General features: G+C 34.7%; 1 protein-coding gene across 2 annotated transcripts in view; it reads left to right on the top strand.

Annotated features, from left to right (window-relative positions):
- The window catches only part of LOC107720118 (synaptotagmin-like protein 5), a 27,741-nt gene that overhangs the window by 8,767 nt on the left and 3,563 nt on the right, over positions 1–15,411 (top strand). The window contains exons 2-16 of one of the 2 annotated variants that reach the window (XM_016527728.1): positions 2,113–2,486; positions 3,431–3,637; positions 3,868–3,983; positions 4,681–4,789; positions 5,210–5,312; positions 5,412–5,541; positions 7,415–7,515; positions 7,738–7,815; positions 9,243–9,308; positions 9,476–9,654; positions 11,977–12,079; positions 12,191–12,352; positions 12,454–12,562; positions 13,174–13,306; positions 13,389–13,597. In XM_016527728.1, the coding sequence (XP_016383214.1) occupies positions 2,362–2,486; positions 3,431–3,637; positions 3,868–3,983; positions 4,681–4,789; positions 5,210–5,312; positions 5,412–5,541; positions 7,415–7,515; positions 7,738–7,815; positions 9,243–9,308; positions 9,476–9,654; positions 11,977–12,079; positions 12,191–12,352; positions 12,454–12,562; positions 13,174–13,306; positions 13,389–13,597 (1,930 nt within the window). In that variant the 5' untranslated portion in view covers positions 2,113–2,361. The remainder of the gene's footprint in view (positions 1–2,112; positions 2,487–3,430; positions 3,638–3,867; positions 3,984–4,680; positions 4,790–5,209; positions 5,313–5,411; positions 5,542–7,414; positions 7,516–7,737; positions 7,816–9,242; positions 9,309–9,475; positions 9,655–11,976; positions 12,080–12,190; positions 12,353–12,453; positions 12,563–13,173; positions 13,307–13,388; positions 13,598–15,411) is intronic. The other variant, XM_016527729.1, reaches the window with a different exon arrangement.

The raw sequence follows: 15,411 nt of genomic DNA on the forward strand, positions 1-15,411 counted from the left end.
GTCCATAAAATGCGTTGCACAAATTCGAACATCTGGGTTGTGCTGTTCTGTTGTAAATAAATCTTAACCAATGATTCCTAATTGCATCTACTTCTGGAAGGCCAAATAAAGTGCTTTTGCTTTCGCACTGAAACACACAGCGTCTCCCTGACATGGCTGCTTCAACACTAACTGCGGTTACTGAAACCACGCGTTCTTTCTTTGCGTGAACATTTGGGTGGCATTATGCAAATATTTCCATATAGTGTGGTAGATATGTGGGGGCGTGTTAGAATGAGCCGTTTTAGGGGGGCGTGGCAGAGTCTTAACTTTGATAAAGAATATCTCTTTAGTTTTGAGACTTTAGTCTTTGCAACTTCAGGGATCTTATCTATGCACAATCAGCTTGTAACACTCCAAAGAGAAAGGAAAACTTGAAATCGCATCATATGACCCCTTTAACAATAATATTAAGATCAATAATATTGGCGTTAGGAAGATCAGGTCCTCTCTTTCAGAACATGCAACACAACTCCTTTTTCAAGCTCTTGTTCTGTCCAGGCTAGACTATTGCAATGCTCTCTTGGCAGGTCTTCCAGCCACTTCTATCAAACCTCTACAATTAATCCAAAATGCCGCTGCAAGATTAATCTTTAATGAGCTTATTGTCCTCATTTGTAAGTCGCTTTGGATAAAAGCGTCTGCTAAATCACTAAATGTAATATTCTAATAATAATAATAATATTCTAATAATGTAATATACATTATTAATAGTAGTAATGAATATCAGCTAAACGTATGTATGTCGTTATTGACATACAATAGTTAAAAGTTAAAATAAGTTAATAATTTAAAAAAGGTTTGTAAATATCATATAAATAGAATAAAACATTTTAATAATTAACTTGTTTTAATTACCAAAAGCATAATTTTCCCATGCACAATTTTCAGGCAAACATTTTATAGGATGATGTTCCCCCTGGTGTATTTTATCAGAAAAACCATAAAACTCATGTCAAGGACATTATTGGAACCGTTTTTACAGCATGGCAGGAAGATAAGTAAATATTATTATTCCATTTTCTTAATTTTTTACACGTATTATAGTGTTGAATGAATTTGCTGAATCATTCAATGCTTATTACTGAACTTATTGTAAGAATACAATTCTTTAATTTACAGAATAGAATACCCATTCTGGTGTATTTTTATTTTTATTAGAACATACAGCTTCATTATTTAATTGACTTCAAGCTCTATTATATACCCTATTTATGGAAAGTGTTAGCTATTAATGCAAAGGTTATAGGTTCAGTCCCAAGTATGCATGATGTACAGTGATTACTGTCCTGTTCTATTACTCTTGTGCTCTCGAGCGAGCCACTTCACCCCAGATTGCCGCTGGCAGACTGCCACTGCAATTAGTGTATTGTCACTTTAGATAAAAACCTAAATGGTGACTAGTAGCTGGCAGACTGCCACTGCAATTAGTGTATTGTCACTTTAGATAAAAACGGTGACTAGTAGCTGTAGCTGTAGCTGTAGCTGTATCGGTTTGGCTGGGGTTTCATACTGACATCCGGACTGTCAGTCTATTCATAAAGCAGATAATAAAGATCATCATAATCCATAATATAGTCTGTCATGCTGAACCACATAAAAAGTGCTTGATTTTGCCTCTGAATTATTCTTATATATTATTCTATTTAAATAATTTAAATTCCTTTATTTAGTTACTATTTTGTGTTTTAATGTTTAATTTAATGAGTCATGTTATACTTTTAAAAATATTTTTCCCCTCTGAGGTTATTTGTTAGTCAGAGGGTTTTTTTGCAGGAAAAGAGTAATAATTGGTTTTTCATTATAATTTTCCACCCTCTCTCTCTGACTCTAAAAGCAGACTGATAGAAATGCAGCTTGGTTTCAATAGAAGTTTTTTTTTTCTTTTTTTTTCCTACTGGGAGTGTCTTTTTATTTCTGAACATTGCTGTATGTTATATATATTATATTAAACACTTTTGACTTCAACTAGGTTATAAGGTGAATCATGATTCCCTAGTTATACAATAAGTATTAGACCTAAAATACCCTGATTGATAACTGATTGTTTTTATATGAATGTTATGCTTGCAGGCATTCAGCAGGTGAAAAGGTTAACAATGCACTGACCAACAGGATCACAAGACCTGCCACAATTGTCAAGAGATGAATGTTATCGTCTGAAGGACCAGGCAGATTACCTTTTTGGGATGTGTAGATGAACTAAAGCAATCCGTCATTCTGACTGAGGATTCCAACTGCATTCATGAAGCATAATTGTTATTGGCTTGTGGCCAGTTTGATTGGCTAAGTTTTCCTGGAGCTCTGTGAGCAGTTCTTTAAATGGTCATGGCAAAAACAACCGAGTCGCTTAATTTGTCCTTCCTCCTGGAGCACGAAAGGCAGATGATCTTGGGTGTTCTCCAGAAAGACGAGAAACTCCGCAAAAGAGAGGAGAAACGCATCAGGTAGCGTCTTCCACACATCATTTCATCACAAGCAGACATTTTCTTTATATATATGTATATGTATACACACACATTTTATATGTATACACACGCACACACACACTTTTGCAAAAGTAGTTAGCGACTATGTAAACTTTTAAGAAAAGTAGCTAACTACGTTGAAAAATGTATAATTTAATTGCAGCCATAGTTTTCTAACACAAAAAATTAGGATTTATGAGTGTATGAAAAATCCCATTTAGGGTGCATTGAAATTTGTAATAAATTATAGTAAATACAACAAAAAACCTGAATACTCAAATAACTAATTTATATAACTGATTTGATCACATAATGATGTGCTAAATATTCAGGTAAAAACACTTAAAATGTAGTGACTCGAATCTGTGAATCCTTTTTAGAACCTGTAAAATTACACAGAAATTCCGAATGAACCAATTCACTGGAATGAATCGGCCTTTCCAGCACTACATACTATATGTCAGTGAATTTTATGTCAGTGAAAGCGACATAAAAATTGTCATGTGGCCTTGAAAATGTAGCTTCATTTTGGAATAGATGAATGTGTTCAAAGCAGCGGACCTACTGTAGTTAATTTATAGGATCGTTACATTTCGTCACCTTGGTATAATTCCAAGGTTCTAAGGTTCTATCTGCATTCTGAGCAGTTTTGTAGATATTGAGCTTCAAAGTTTTTGCATTCCATATAGTGATATGGGATATGGGCAACACATCTCTTTCATACATCAGTCCCAAAGTGTAGACAATGCACACAAAATGTACACAACAAAACAAAACAAAAAAAACATCACATAATGTAAATAAGTCACAGAATAATAATATGTGAATAACTCAATTTTGACAAAAATGGCAGATAGAACTTTATAATTCCAAGGTGACGATTTAGTTACTCCCCAACAGTGATGGCAGTTGTGCCTCTACAGGAAGTTGAAAAATGAACTTCTGGAACTGAAGCGAGCCGGGCGGCGTAGTTCAGCGGATCAACGCGAGTGTGCTATATGTCTGCGTGCTCTGGGTCTCATCCTGCAGAGGGGTAATGTGTGTACCAACTGTCATCGGCGCATCTGCAACTTCTGCACTGCTACGCCTCCAGGCAGCAACTGCAAATGCACCATGTGTGCGAAGACTGCGTGAGTCACACACAACATCCATACACACTGCAGTCTGTAATGGTGAATAGATATAAGACACCACAAAATAGTTTTTTTTTTGGCTTTTGTCCATATTCTGCCCCAGCTTTGTTTCAATAAGAAATGACAACAGTTCATAGGCTCTTTAATAGGAGAACCAATTAGGCTGTGATTGTCACTTCTATGATTGGTGCTACACAGTGTTGTCTGCGTGTGACTGGCTGATTTAGGGAGCTGAAGGTGGTTACTGGAGAATGGTTTCTGGAAGAGAGATCCAAGAGGTTTCAACATGCCAGCATTACCAGCAGTGATGTAGTCAAACAGTCAATCCTCAGCAGTCCTCCAGGTGAGACCAAATCAGAGTTTGTGTCAACACAGACATCCATCAACCAGTGGCTATAAATGTTGCCGTAAATACACACTGACAGCCCTGACATAATGGAAAATTTTCCTCTCCAGGCTTTTTTTTTTTTTTTTGATGATTTAACTAGAATAGTTATATGTTTCAGTATATACAAGAAATATAGTGAATTCTGGCAACTGAAAATATTAGGACGAAACAGCAAAACAAAAAACAGACAGACGAAATCATTGACCAAAACAGTGACCTTTAATTAGTGCTTCTCCAATGATGTGATTTACTTACCCTCAGCCTATCTAAGAGCTTTGCTTTGTCGAGTTTATTTCTCTATGAGAACAGATTTTGAGAAATTAAGCATTATATTTCGTTCTCACCAATGTATCCTCTGCAGTGAATGAGTGCCGTCAGAATGAGAGTCCAAACAGATGATAAAAACATCACAATAATCCACACGACTCGTCCATCAATTAATGTCTTGTGAAGTGAAAGTGTTAAAGTGTTTTTAATAAACAAATCCATCATTAAGACATTTTTCAAATCATTGCTTCAGGCTAAAATATGAGTCCTCTATCCATAATATTGTTTTCTTCATTTTTTTTTTCTCACATTTTCTGACATGGTCAAAAGACATACGTTTTTAGCATACTTTTTTTATTATGAATATCTGTTTTTGTTTATGGAGATGGAGGCTCTGCTCACAGATCATCAGAGATGGAGAGATCATCCACGCCACAGTCTGAGAGATCAGCTACGCCCCAATCCCAGAAAAGCACAGGGAAGAACAGGAAAGGGTGAGGGGCATCATTTACAGTCCACTGAGCTGGCTATGCTTGGAATCACTTACTGCAATACAATTCCTGCAGTTAATAGTATTTGCGCTTTTTATGCTTTTTTCTGTATGCCTGGAACTGCTAAAATGTAACACTGTAAACACTGTAACCTATCTCATAATGCAATGCACTCAACCATTTACAATGTTACAAATGAGCCAGGAGTAATATCAACCATGATTTTGAACATGCAGTATACTGAGTATGACAACAATGAAGCATCCCACTTTTTGAAATGAATCCTGTTGCATAGTGCATACTGTTTCACATATTAATTTGGAAAAATAGTAGGCAGTATAAACTTGAGTGCAGTAAGCTAGTATTGCATTCTGTGCCAGCATGTGTCTGTTCATTAAGACTCATTAAGTGTCTGTGTTTTAGGAAGAGAGCGGTTGCAGTGGAATCATCAGGGTTACCAACAGTACCCAATAACATGAGAGCACAAATGGTCAAAACACCGACCCAGACGGAGGCAAGAAACAGGGTAAAACATGATAGCATAGTTGCATTCTTGTATACTGATTTTGCGTGCATGACCCGAAAGCGGTGTTTACTGTCCTTGTGCGTGAATGTGTTTATTCAGCCGGATGGGGCAGAAAGCGTGTCTAGTATACTAAGCAGTGACAGTGTTCTTGAAAAGATGGCGGATGGGCGGAGACAAACAGATTCTAGCACACCCTCTATCGCCATATCCAGAGCCTCCCTCTCATCAGGTATCACCATGGCAACAACTTGACATATGTGACCCTGGACAACAAAACCAGTCATAAGGGTCAATTTTTTGAAATTGAGATCATCTGAAAGCTGAATAAATAAGCTTTCCATTCCATTGTTAGGAAAGGACTATCTTTGGCCGAGATACAACTATTTGAAAATCTGGAATTTGAGGGTGCAAAAAAATCAAAATACTGAGAAAATCGCCTTTAAAGTTGTCCAAATTAAGTTCTTAGCAATGCATATTACTAATCAAAAATTAAGTTTTGATATATTTACAGTAGGAAATTTACAAAATATCTTCATGGAACATGATCTTTACTTAATATCCAAATGATTTTTGGCATAAAAGAAAAATCAATAATTTTGACCCATACAATGTTTTTTTGGCTATTGCTACAAATATACCTCAGCGACTTAAGACTGGTTTTGTGCTCCAGTGTCACATATACTATTACTGCTATTGACACCAGTAATGACATTTGCCCTCAAAACTGTCCATATTAGTTATGTAATATTAAAAACTTTAAAAAGTCTGAGACCACATTGAAAATGTGTATTTCAGAATGTAATTTAAACATGGGAATAAACAGTTTCATCATGTAAAATAGAAATATATGTAGACAAAATGTAAATGGAGTATTGTAATCTAAACAATAATCAATGTCTGTGAATTTGTAAACCTGTACTTACCTCAAAAACAGTATGTGTGCCCCTTGTTCTACTGTTTTTTTTATATATATTCTCTTAAAAATTAATAAAAAAGAAAGTTAAAAAATAAAGAAATATATGTAGAAATGTTTAAAACTCTGCGCTATTGCTCTGTTAAGATTTGGCACTCTAGGTCACTAATAAAATAAGCATTTTTTTAAAACAGTATTTTTTATTCACAATTCCTACCAGATAAAATATTTTAGCGTTTGGACTAACTAGATAAATGTATAAAATGTATAAATAAATCATTTATCAAACGTTTGAAAATACCTGTGGAGTTATACGATTTTATTAATTTACATGACTTCTTCAGGTCTAGAAATAACACTTTTTTTCACACTAATTAGGCTGCTTCATATATCCAAGTTTTTCAAGACAGTGATTACACTGTTCTTTCAAAGAAGAAAAAAGGAGTTGAATTAAGAATTATACTTTTACTTATATTAGCTTGTTTTACGCTTGTTTTGTCTTATTTTAAGTAATGTTGAGGCCCCCCTTTGTGCACTGGATGCTCTTTGTATCTTTCTCAAATCATGCTGGAGAACATGATCATCAGGGTTTCCATTGACATACCAAATACTTAGACATTCTGAAATGTGTTTCTGATAATGTTTCAGTTAAACTTTCTGTTTAAATGATGTTATAATACATTTTTTTTTTTTACTATTTCACAAGTGGTCTCAGACTTTGGACTTCACTTAGAAATAACACTTTTTTTCTCACTAATTAGGCTGCTTCATATATCCAAGTTTTTCAAGACAGTGATTATACTGTTCTTTCAAAGAAGAAAAAAGGAGTTGAATTAAGAATTATACTTTTACTTATATTAGCTTGTTTTACGCTTGTTTTGTCTTATTTTAAGTAATGTTGAGGCCCCCCTTTGTGCACTGGATGCTCTTTGTATCTTTCTCAAATCATGCTGGAGAACATGATCATCAGGGTTTCCATTGACATACCAAATACTTAGACATTCTGAAATGTGTTTCTGATAATGTTTCAGTTAAACTTTCTGTTTAAATGATGTTATAATACATTTTTTTTTTTTACTATTTCACAAGTGGTCTCAGACTTTGGACTTCACTGTATTTCTGTAGAAGTATTATAAAATATAAAATGGCCAGAACTTTGGTTAAAAACAGCTGCTTTCTCTCTTCACAGATCGCAGTTGCTCTGAGGTGGACCTCAGTAATCCTGCTGAGGGGTTCAGTGAAGACCCTCTGATTAGTCGATGCTGCTCTGTTCCAGGCCTGAACGATGTGGTAGATCTCAGACACAGTCTCTTAAACCACTCCTCACTTGCAATAATTTTTTTTTCCTGTGTGCAGGATATGATTTCCAGGCAGGGAGTTAAAATGATAAGAGACAGCCTTCTGTAATGTGATATTTCTGATATCATATGACTGAGTGAAGTGATCGCATGAAGGAAACCAGTGCTGTTTTCAATGTAATTGAATTGGCTGAAGGCAGTGTTTGTGCTCTAGGACTCAGATGAGGACATTGATGCGGCGTTATCAGCACACTATAAAACCAACCGGAGCGTCTGCAGTGCGCAATCAATGGTATAATGATTTACACAGAAACACACACACACACACAAAACACCATAATCACAGCTTTGCTGCAATTTGTGTTTGCTGGCTTTGTGCAGATGTCTGACTGAAACAAAATATGTATTTGTTCCTCTTTCTGTGTTTTGCTTGTGCATCTCTATGTTTAGACTTTTATTTGTGTGCCTTATGGCAGGGGAGCCAGAAACCCAACTCTTTACCTCCTTTTTCTGATATTAATGTACACCATACGCTCTAAAACTTGTTTTAGCTTGTGCCTTATGGATATTAGCATTTCCTCCTTCTGGCAAAATATCCAGTTTCATGAGATCACTTAATTTGTTGACTCACCTGGCAGACCCGCGCATGCATTTTTTATCGCCCAATCTCATATACACACAATTTAGCATAGATAAAACACACAATAACTACTGAGTGCATCATTGTCATATTTCTCAGTTTTCCGGCCACACATACAGATGCAGATGGTGCATTAAGATTCAACAAAGAGAGATCATTCAGGCAAACAAGAAGACAAGTGGCCTCTTTCAAAAAAGCTGACATAACTCGTAGCTCACACACAGTCTCTAATAGCTAGATGAGTCAGATGCGGAATGGAGAGGGAACACAAGAGAAAAGCAAAAAACTAGCAACTACATTCATATTTTCACAGAATAAAGGTTCTGTCATTTTTTATTCACCCTCATGTCATTCCAAACCTGCATGATGTTCTTTTGAAGAGCACAAAAGAAGATGTTTTGAAGAATGTTAATGCTGCTCTTTTACATACAGTGAAAGTGAATGGGGATAATGACAAAAAGAACCTTAAATGTACCATTAAAGTGACCCAAACAACTGTTGTGATATATTCCAAATATATATTTCAATGAACAGACATAAATTATGCAATATTTATCACTTGTTGAAAAAAATTGCTTTGTGCCATAGCTCTCAAATCTTACAAGTCTTCATGTAAATTCAAATGTGCCTTGTCAAGATGTATTGTGCCAGAATTTACATCTATTGTATGGCTTCAAAAGACCTATGGACTACCTTTATGGTACTTTTATGGTGCTTTTTGTCATTTTTGGAAACCATCAGCTCCAGTTCCCATTCAATTTTATTGTATGGAAAGGAGTAGTGATTACAAAACACTGAAACAGAAATGAAAGCCTTCATTTAGCTGAAAAACGAAACTGAAGATAATGTTTGGGTAATTAAATTTGAAAAAAAAAAAACACTACCTTTATGGAAGAAAATGACATAAGGGTGAGTAAACATGACACAGTCATAATCAAATATGAAAAAGCTCCTTCTTGACTCCAGCAATCTGTCTTCTGTCATATTATCTCTGTTTTTCTTATTCTACTTCTCTGCTCTCAGTTTTTTTTCCTGCTATCAATCTTCTCTTCTCTCTTTCTCTCTCTATCTTATTCTAGTCTTCCACACCTGCCACGGAGAGAAAGTGGGGTTTCCTAAATGTACCTGACTCAGATGCTGACACTGTGAGTGTTCAGTGTGTGTTTGTGTGCAGATGTGTGTCTGTCTGTTGCTCTGTTCGCTTCAGTTTCTCTCTTGTGCCTTTCTGTACCACTGAAGAGACATTCTTACACTCAAACACAAGCTTGTGAAAGATGCACACCCAAAGATTCTCCTTATATGTGCTCTCCAGACCAGCATCAACAGTATGATGAGCGTGTACAGTGAGACGGGGGACTATGGTAACGTGCGGGTTTCCGGGGAGATCCTGCTCAACATCTCTTACAGCTATAAAACAGGGGCACTCAACGTGCTCGTCCGTGAGTGCCGCTGCCTAGCAACCGGGGATGATAGGAGACAGCGCACGGATGCGTAAGGCCACATACTCACACACACACACACGCACACACACACACTATACACTTCACTTTGAGCCCTAGTAGAGCATCTCTGCACTGCATGTATTTGGGATGTCAATGTATTAAAATTAGATTTATCTATATTAATTATTTTATTAGTTTATTTAAATTCTGTCATTATTTACTCACCAGCAGCATTATTTTAGTATTATTTATATACTATTATAGTATTTATTAATGTTTTGAATTAATATTTTTAGCTTTTATTTGTATAATTTCAGTTTTCATTTTAATTTTAAGTTTTAGTAATTTAGTTATGTGCTTTTGTCGTTTTTATTATTATTATTTTTTTTTAGTATTGTATTTGTATTGTATTTAGCTTTTATTTATTTATTTTTCTTTTTTAGCTTTATATTTCTTTTGGTTTTATTTATTTTAGCAATTTTAGTACATCAACATAAAGGTATTTTATTTTAGTTATGCAGCATTTCCATTTTACAAGTTTTTCATCAAATAATTCAATATTATTTTATTTCAATTAATGAAAGCAAATTTTAATAATTAATTTTCAGGATAATTATTGTTAATTTAATGACTTAAATTTCAATCTGTTCCTCATATAGCCATTCTATGGCTTTAGAAAATGTGTCTGGATGTAAGGACTACTTTATGCCATTTTTATGTTTATTTTTGGGTGAACTACTCCTTTAATGCTGTCATTTTCACATTTTGAATTAGTGGAAATGTTCCACTAATTGTTGTTACTAAAAGTTGTTACTAAAACACTAAAAGCCATGTTTTGCTGAAATATTATATATATTTTTCCAAATGTAGTATATTAAGATCTAATAAATGTCCTTGTTTAACTGATAAAAATATATGTACCAAAGATCTGATCAATGTCTTCCGGAAGCTTTCTTCTAACTTTAATTCTGTTAAAGTTGTGTTGAATAGTACAGAAATGTACCTCAGTCCAGTATCCAAATATATTACTATCTAAATAATTTGCCAAACCAAACACTTTTTGTTTTCTTTCATTTAAAATTAAACAAATTATTTAAAGGAACACTCCACTATTTTTGAAAATAGTCTCATTTTCCAACTCCCCTAGAGTTAAACAGTTGAGTTTACCGTTTTCGAATCCATTCAGCCGATCTCCGGGTCTGGCGGTAGCACTTTTAGCTGTAGCTTAGCATAGATCATTAAATCTGATTAGACCGTTAGCATCTCGCTCAAAAAAGACCAAAGAGTTTCTATATTTTTCCTATTTAAAACTTCACGTGAGACTTCGGATTGCATCAAGCCTTTCTTTCAGACAGATGAGACTTGCAAGTATCCAAACTTAGTCTTATTAATTGATACATTAGGTATCATTTTCACCTTTTTACAAAGGTGTGTTTGAACTAAGAATCTGACGTTTCCCTCAGGTGTAGATCTGCTGAATATGCAAATGGTTCAATAACTTCATGTTCTTATTTCTCTTCTGTTTAAAGGGTTAAGCTTTAACCCTTTCCTATACAATGTGTGTGTGTGTGTGTGTGTGTGTATGTGTATGTTAGACCAGCTTAAGTGTGTATATGTATGTTAGACCAGTTTAAGTGTTTGTGTATGTTAGACTAGTTTAAGTGTTTATGTAGTTAATAAAACCTTACTTGTATCACACTTGACGTGGTTCATTGTTTGCTCATATCTGGAGTCGCTTAATCATGCAGATTTATGCTACAAGCTTTTGTAGAATTGTACAGTAAGAAAGTTATTTCCCTTAACCAGGAAATTAACGTTCTTAGAATTGACAAGACAGTTGACCCTGAGAGGTCAAGTAAATATCTACAGCGGATCTAAAATATTCATAATTAATTATAACTAGTTATGATTAATTATTCATATTTCCCATGAGCTGATTCGTTACAATAATGTAACTACAGAAGAATAAAGTTTTAAATGGGAAAAATATAGAAACTCTTTGGTCATTTTTGAGCGAGATGCTAACGGTCTAATCAGATTCAATGATCTATGCTAAGCTACAGCTAAAAGTGCTACCACCAGACCCGGAGATCGGCTGAATGGATTCGAAAACGGTAAACTCAACTGTTTAACTCTAGGGGAGTTGGAAAATGAGCCTATTTTCAAAAATAGTGGAGTGTTCCTTTAACCCAATGACTATGAGATTAATCACAAATTATTGACATTGAATCTATTGACTGCTCTAGTTGAATTTAATCAGTTGTCTGAAGTTGTTTATTTGTTGCCTCTTATATCAATTTAATATCACTACCAAAGTGTCAGAGGCTGATATTGTGGTATTATGATTTTGGTATTATGTGTGTGTTTGCAGCTATGTTAAAACATATCTCCTGCCAGACAAGTCCCGTCAAAGCAAGATGAAAACCAGCATCAAAAGCAACACCACTAACCCAGTGTTCAATGAAAACCTGAGGGTAAGAGGACGTTCATGCCTGCCTCACAAGGTTTTGTACTGAGATTGATGAGAAAGGTGCAAATTAGATATTGATTTAAAGGCTCTTATCTGTCTCTGTTCCTCTGTATAGTACGTGGTCAGTCACTCTCAGCTGGAGACACGCACACTGCAGGTTTCTGTGTGGCATCATGATCGTTTTGGACACAACAGCTTCCTGGGGGAGGCCGAGCTGACCTTTGACTCCTGGGAGTTTGACACGCAAATAGAGGAGTGGTTCGCTCTGCAGCCCAGGGTGAGCTGAGCACACACACACACAAACAGAAACAGCGAGAGATAAAGAGGAGTGTGTTGACATGGATAAGAGTGATACTGAAATGTGTGTGTTTGTGTCAGAATGAGTCTTATGTGGACTCAGTGATTCACTACAAAGGGGAACTGACGGTGGTTTTGAAGTACATTCCTGCAGAGAGAAATCTCTCCCTGCCTCTGGACCAAGTTCAAGGTATGATTTAGAATTAGAAATTACATAATTTCTCCACCTTTTCATTGTTGGTAAAACTTATGACTTATATGAAAGCACATTATTGAACATTAATATGGCAATCAGTTATTTATGGAGTGGTCTATAATTATTATGTTGCCTATCAATCATAAACAGCTTACAGTTAGGTTTGTAAACTATATTACATGGAAGAATAATTTATTTTGATTATTAATAGTAATATATTTAATTATTTATTTAAGATTTCTGTCATCTGTCATATTGTTTTTGCTACTTATAAAACACTGTTTTAAACACTTTAAATATCATAAAAGTCGAATATTTATAAAGTAAACATGTATAAAAATATAAAAACAATAAAAATAATGAAAAATCGAATAATGTAAATGCTAAATAAAAATGCGTAATGTAAATTTACAGATGTTTCATCTTTCCATGGCAGGTTAATTTTATGTTAGATAAGTTTATATAAAATATCTAATAATTTTCACAGCAAAAAAAAAAACATGAGATTGGTTTAAAATCAATTTTTATTTTGAATTTTCTATTTGAGCTCCAAGAAGCTCTCTGTATATTATTAGTATTTAATCAAGCTCTCTTTTGTTTCTCAGTAAAAAAGGGATTTCTAAAAGGAAAGAAGAAGGCCATCACTCTCCCTAAAGGAGGAATGGTGGAGCTGCTGGTTAAAGAGGCAAAAAGCCTGACAGCCGTCAAAGGAGGGTCCTCTGACCCGTTTGTCAAAGGGTGAGTTGATTTCCAGTTTCTCCTCCATATACAGTGCACTTTGTAAACTCTCACTCCTACTCCTTTTCTTCTTGTGTATCAGATACCTGCTGCCTGATGACAAGAAAAGCACAAAGCACAAGACGGCCGTGGTGAAGCGCACTGTAAACCCACGCTGGAATCACACCTTCACATATTGCGGCCTGCAGCACAGCGATCTGGACAGCGTGTGTCTGGAGCTGACAGTGTGGGACAGAGAGCCGTTCGCCAGCAACGTCTTCCTGGGTGGTGTGCGGCTCGGGGCAGGAACAGGTCAGTCTTTCTTTAGCTCAGCCCTTTTCACTACAGTCTTTAACTTTGTATCAGGTCAATAATTAGACAGTATGTATTTCAAGCTTTGTAAACATGCTGAATTCAGCATTTTCTGCAAACAAAAATGGGTATATGAACTGACAGAAATCAATATTTAATTGCTATATTATAGATATATAATATGATAATTGCTACTGTATATTATATTTCAGTTTAATTTTAGTCATTTTATTTGATCCTTTTATTCATTTTTTATATTTCTACATTGCTTTATTTTTATTTTAGTTTTAGTAATTTTTCATTCAGCTTAATTTGTTTCTAATTTTTCTAATTTTTTGTTTCAATTACCAAAAACAATTTGTAATATTTTGGGGCCAGATTTACTAACAGCTTGCGTCAGTGCAAACCCTCTGTCAGGAAAAAAACTACTGTCAGGATTTTCTAAAGACACAGTGAAACATTAGCGATGAAAAGGCATGGATACAGTTATTTTTGCAACTGACCTTATTGCATATGCATTTTTAGGAGTTTCCCTTTCAGATGCAAATTTTAAGGGAGGAGAGTGTTTAAATTCAGTTACGCAAAATACTCAAGTTCTCTCAGGAATAACATAGTTAAACATCTTTTTTTTTCATTTAGACCATCTGCTTCTTTACCATAGCTTCCTATCCCTGCTGGATTCTGATCATTACATATTTCAAATTATATTTCCCACATTAATAGGACAGATTTGTAGAAAATGCTTTTACTGTGAAATGTTCTGACTCAAATTAAGATAAGTTTCCACTGTAATGTTTTTTCCAAACATCTCCTTAATCAATCATCAATGATGCATGAAGTGCTACTTTGTGCAACACATTTTGTATTCATGCTAAACTAATTTACTGTAACAAATATGTTTTATTCATATCTTCACTCACTCATGATCAGATCATTTGTTTTCTTAATGATGATTATGTATTAAAGTGGACAAATTCTACACTTTTGCTGTATTTATAATTAGCAATGTTACTCAAGGTTTCTTGCATAAAAATCAGTTTACAAGACAAATTTCCACCCTTTCTGGCCATTTTAATGAAACTGTCTGTTTTTGCAACAGTACCTTTAAATCTTCTATTAAAATGGCCCATATTAGGATCGGTTAACCTTTTGTGAAATGACTAACAACACCCCCGCTAAACTGATTGCAAGTCACTGATATGTAAACGTAGACAGTGATATGTTTATGTGCTGATAGTTTAGACATAATCATAAAATGTTCTGAATGAGTTGTATTTGCAGCTTAGCTTTCATAAATGGTCTTAGTGGACTGGGGAGGTGGTTTTGTGTTGCGACTGTGTATGTAGTAAATTGACTTCTTTTTTTATTTTAAATATTTCTGTAGTTCTAATAAAAAAAATGCTGTTCTTTTGAAATTTCTGTTCATCAGATAATCCTGAAAAAGATATAGCATGGGTTCCATAAAGATATTAAGCAGCACAACTGTTAGCAACATTGATAATATTAAAAAAATGTTTCAAATCAGCATATAAGAATGATTTCTGAAGGATCATGTGACACTGAAGACTGGGGTAAATGCTGCTGAAATATTAGCTTTGCCATCACATGAATAAATTACATTTTAAAATATATTATATTTTAAATATATTTAAAATACATTTTAAACTATATTAAAATAGGCAACGTGCGGGTTTCTGGGGAGATCCTGCTCAACTTATTCATAAAATATTTCACAATAATTTGTTTTACTGTATTTTTAATCAAATAAATGCAGCCTTGGTGAGTATGAGAGACTTAAAGAAACATAACTGGTG

The sequence above is a fragment of the Sinocyclocheilus rhinocerous genome, unplaced genomic scaffold, assembly GCF_001515625.1.
Source record: "Sinocyclocheilus rhinocerous isolate Xijiao unplaced genomic scaffold, SAMN03320098_v1.1 scaffold631, whole genome shotgun sequence".
In the NCBI taxonomy this organism is placed as follows: Eukaryota; Metazoa; Chordata; class Actinopteri; order Cypriniformes; family Cyprinidae; genus Sinocyclocheilus; species Sinocyclocheilus rhinocerous.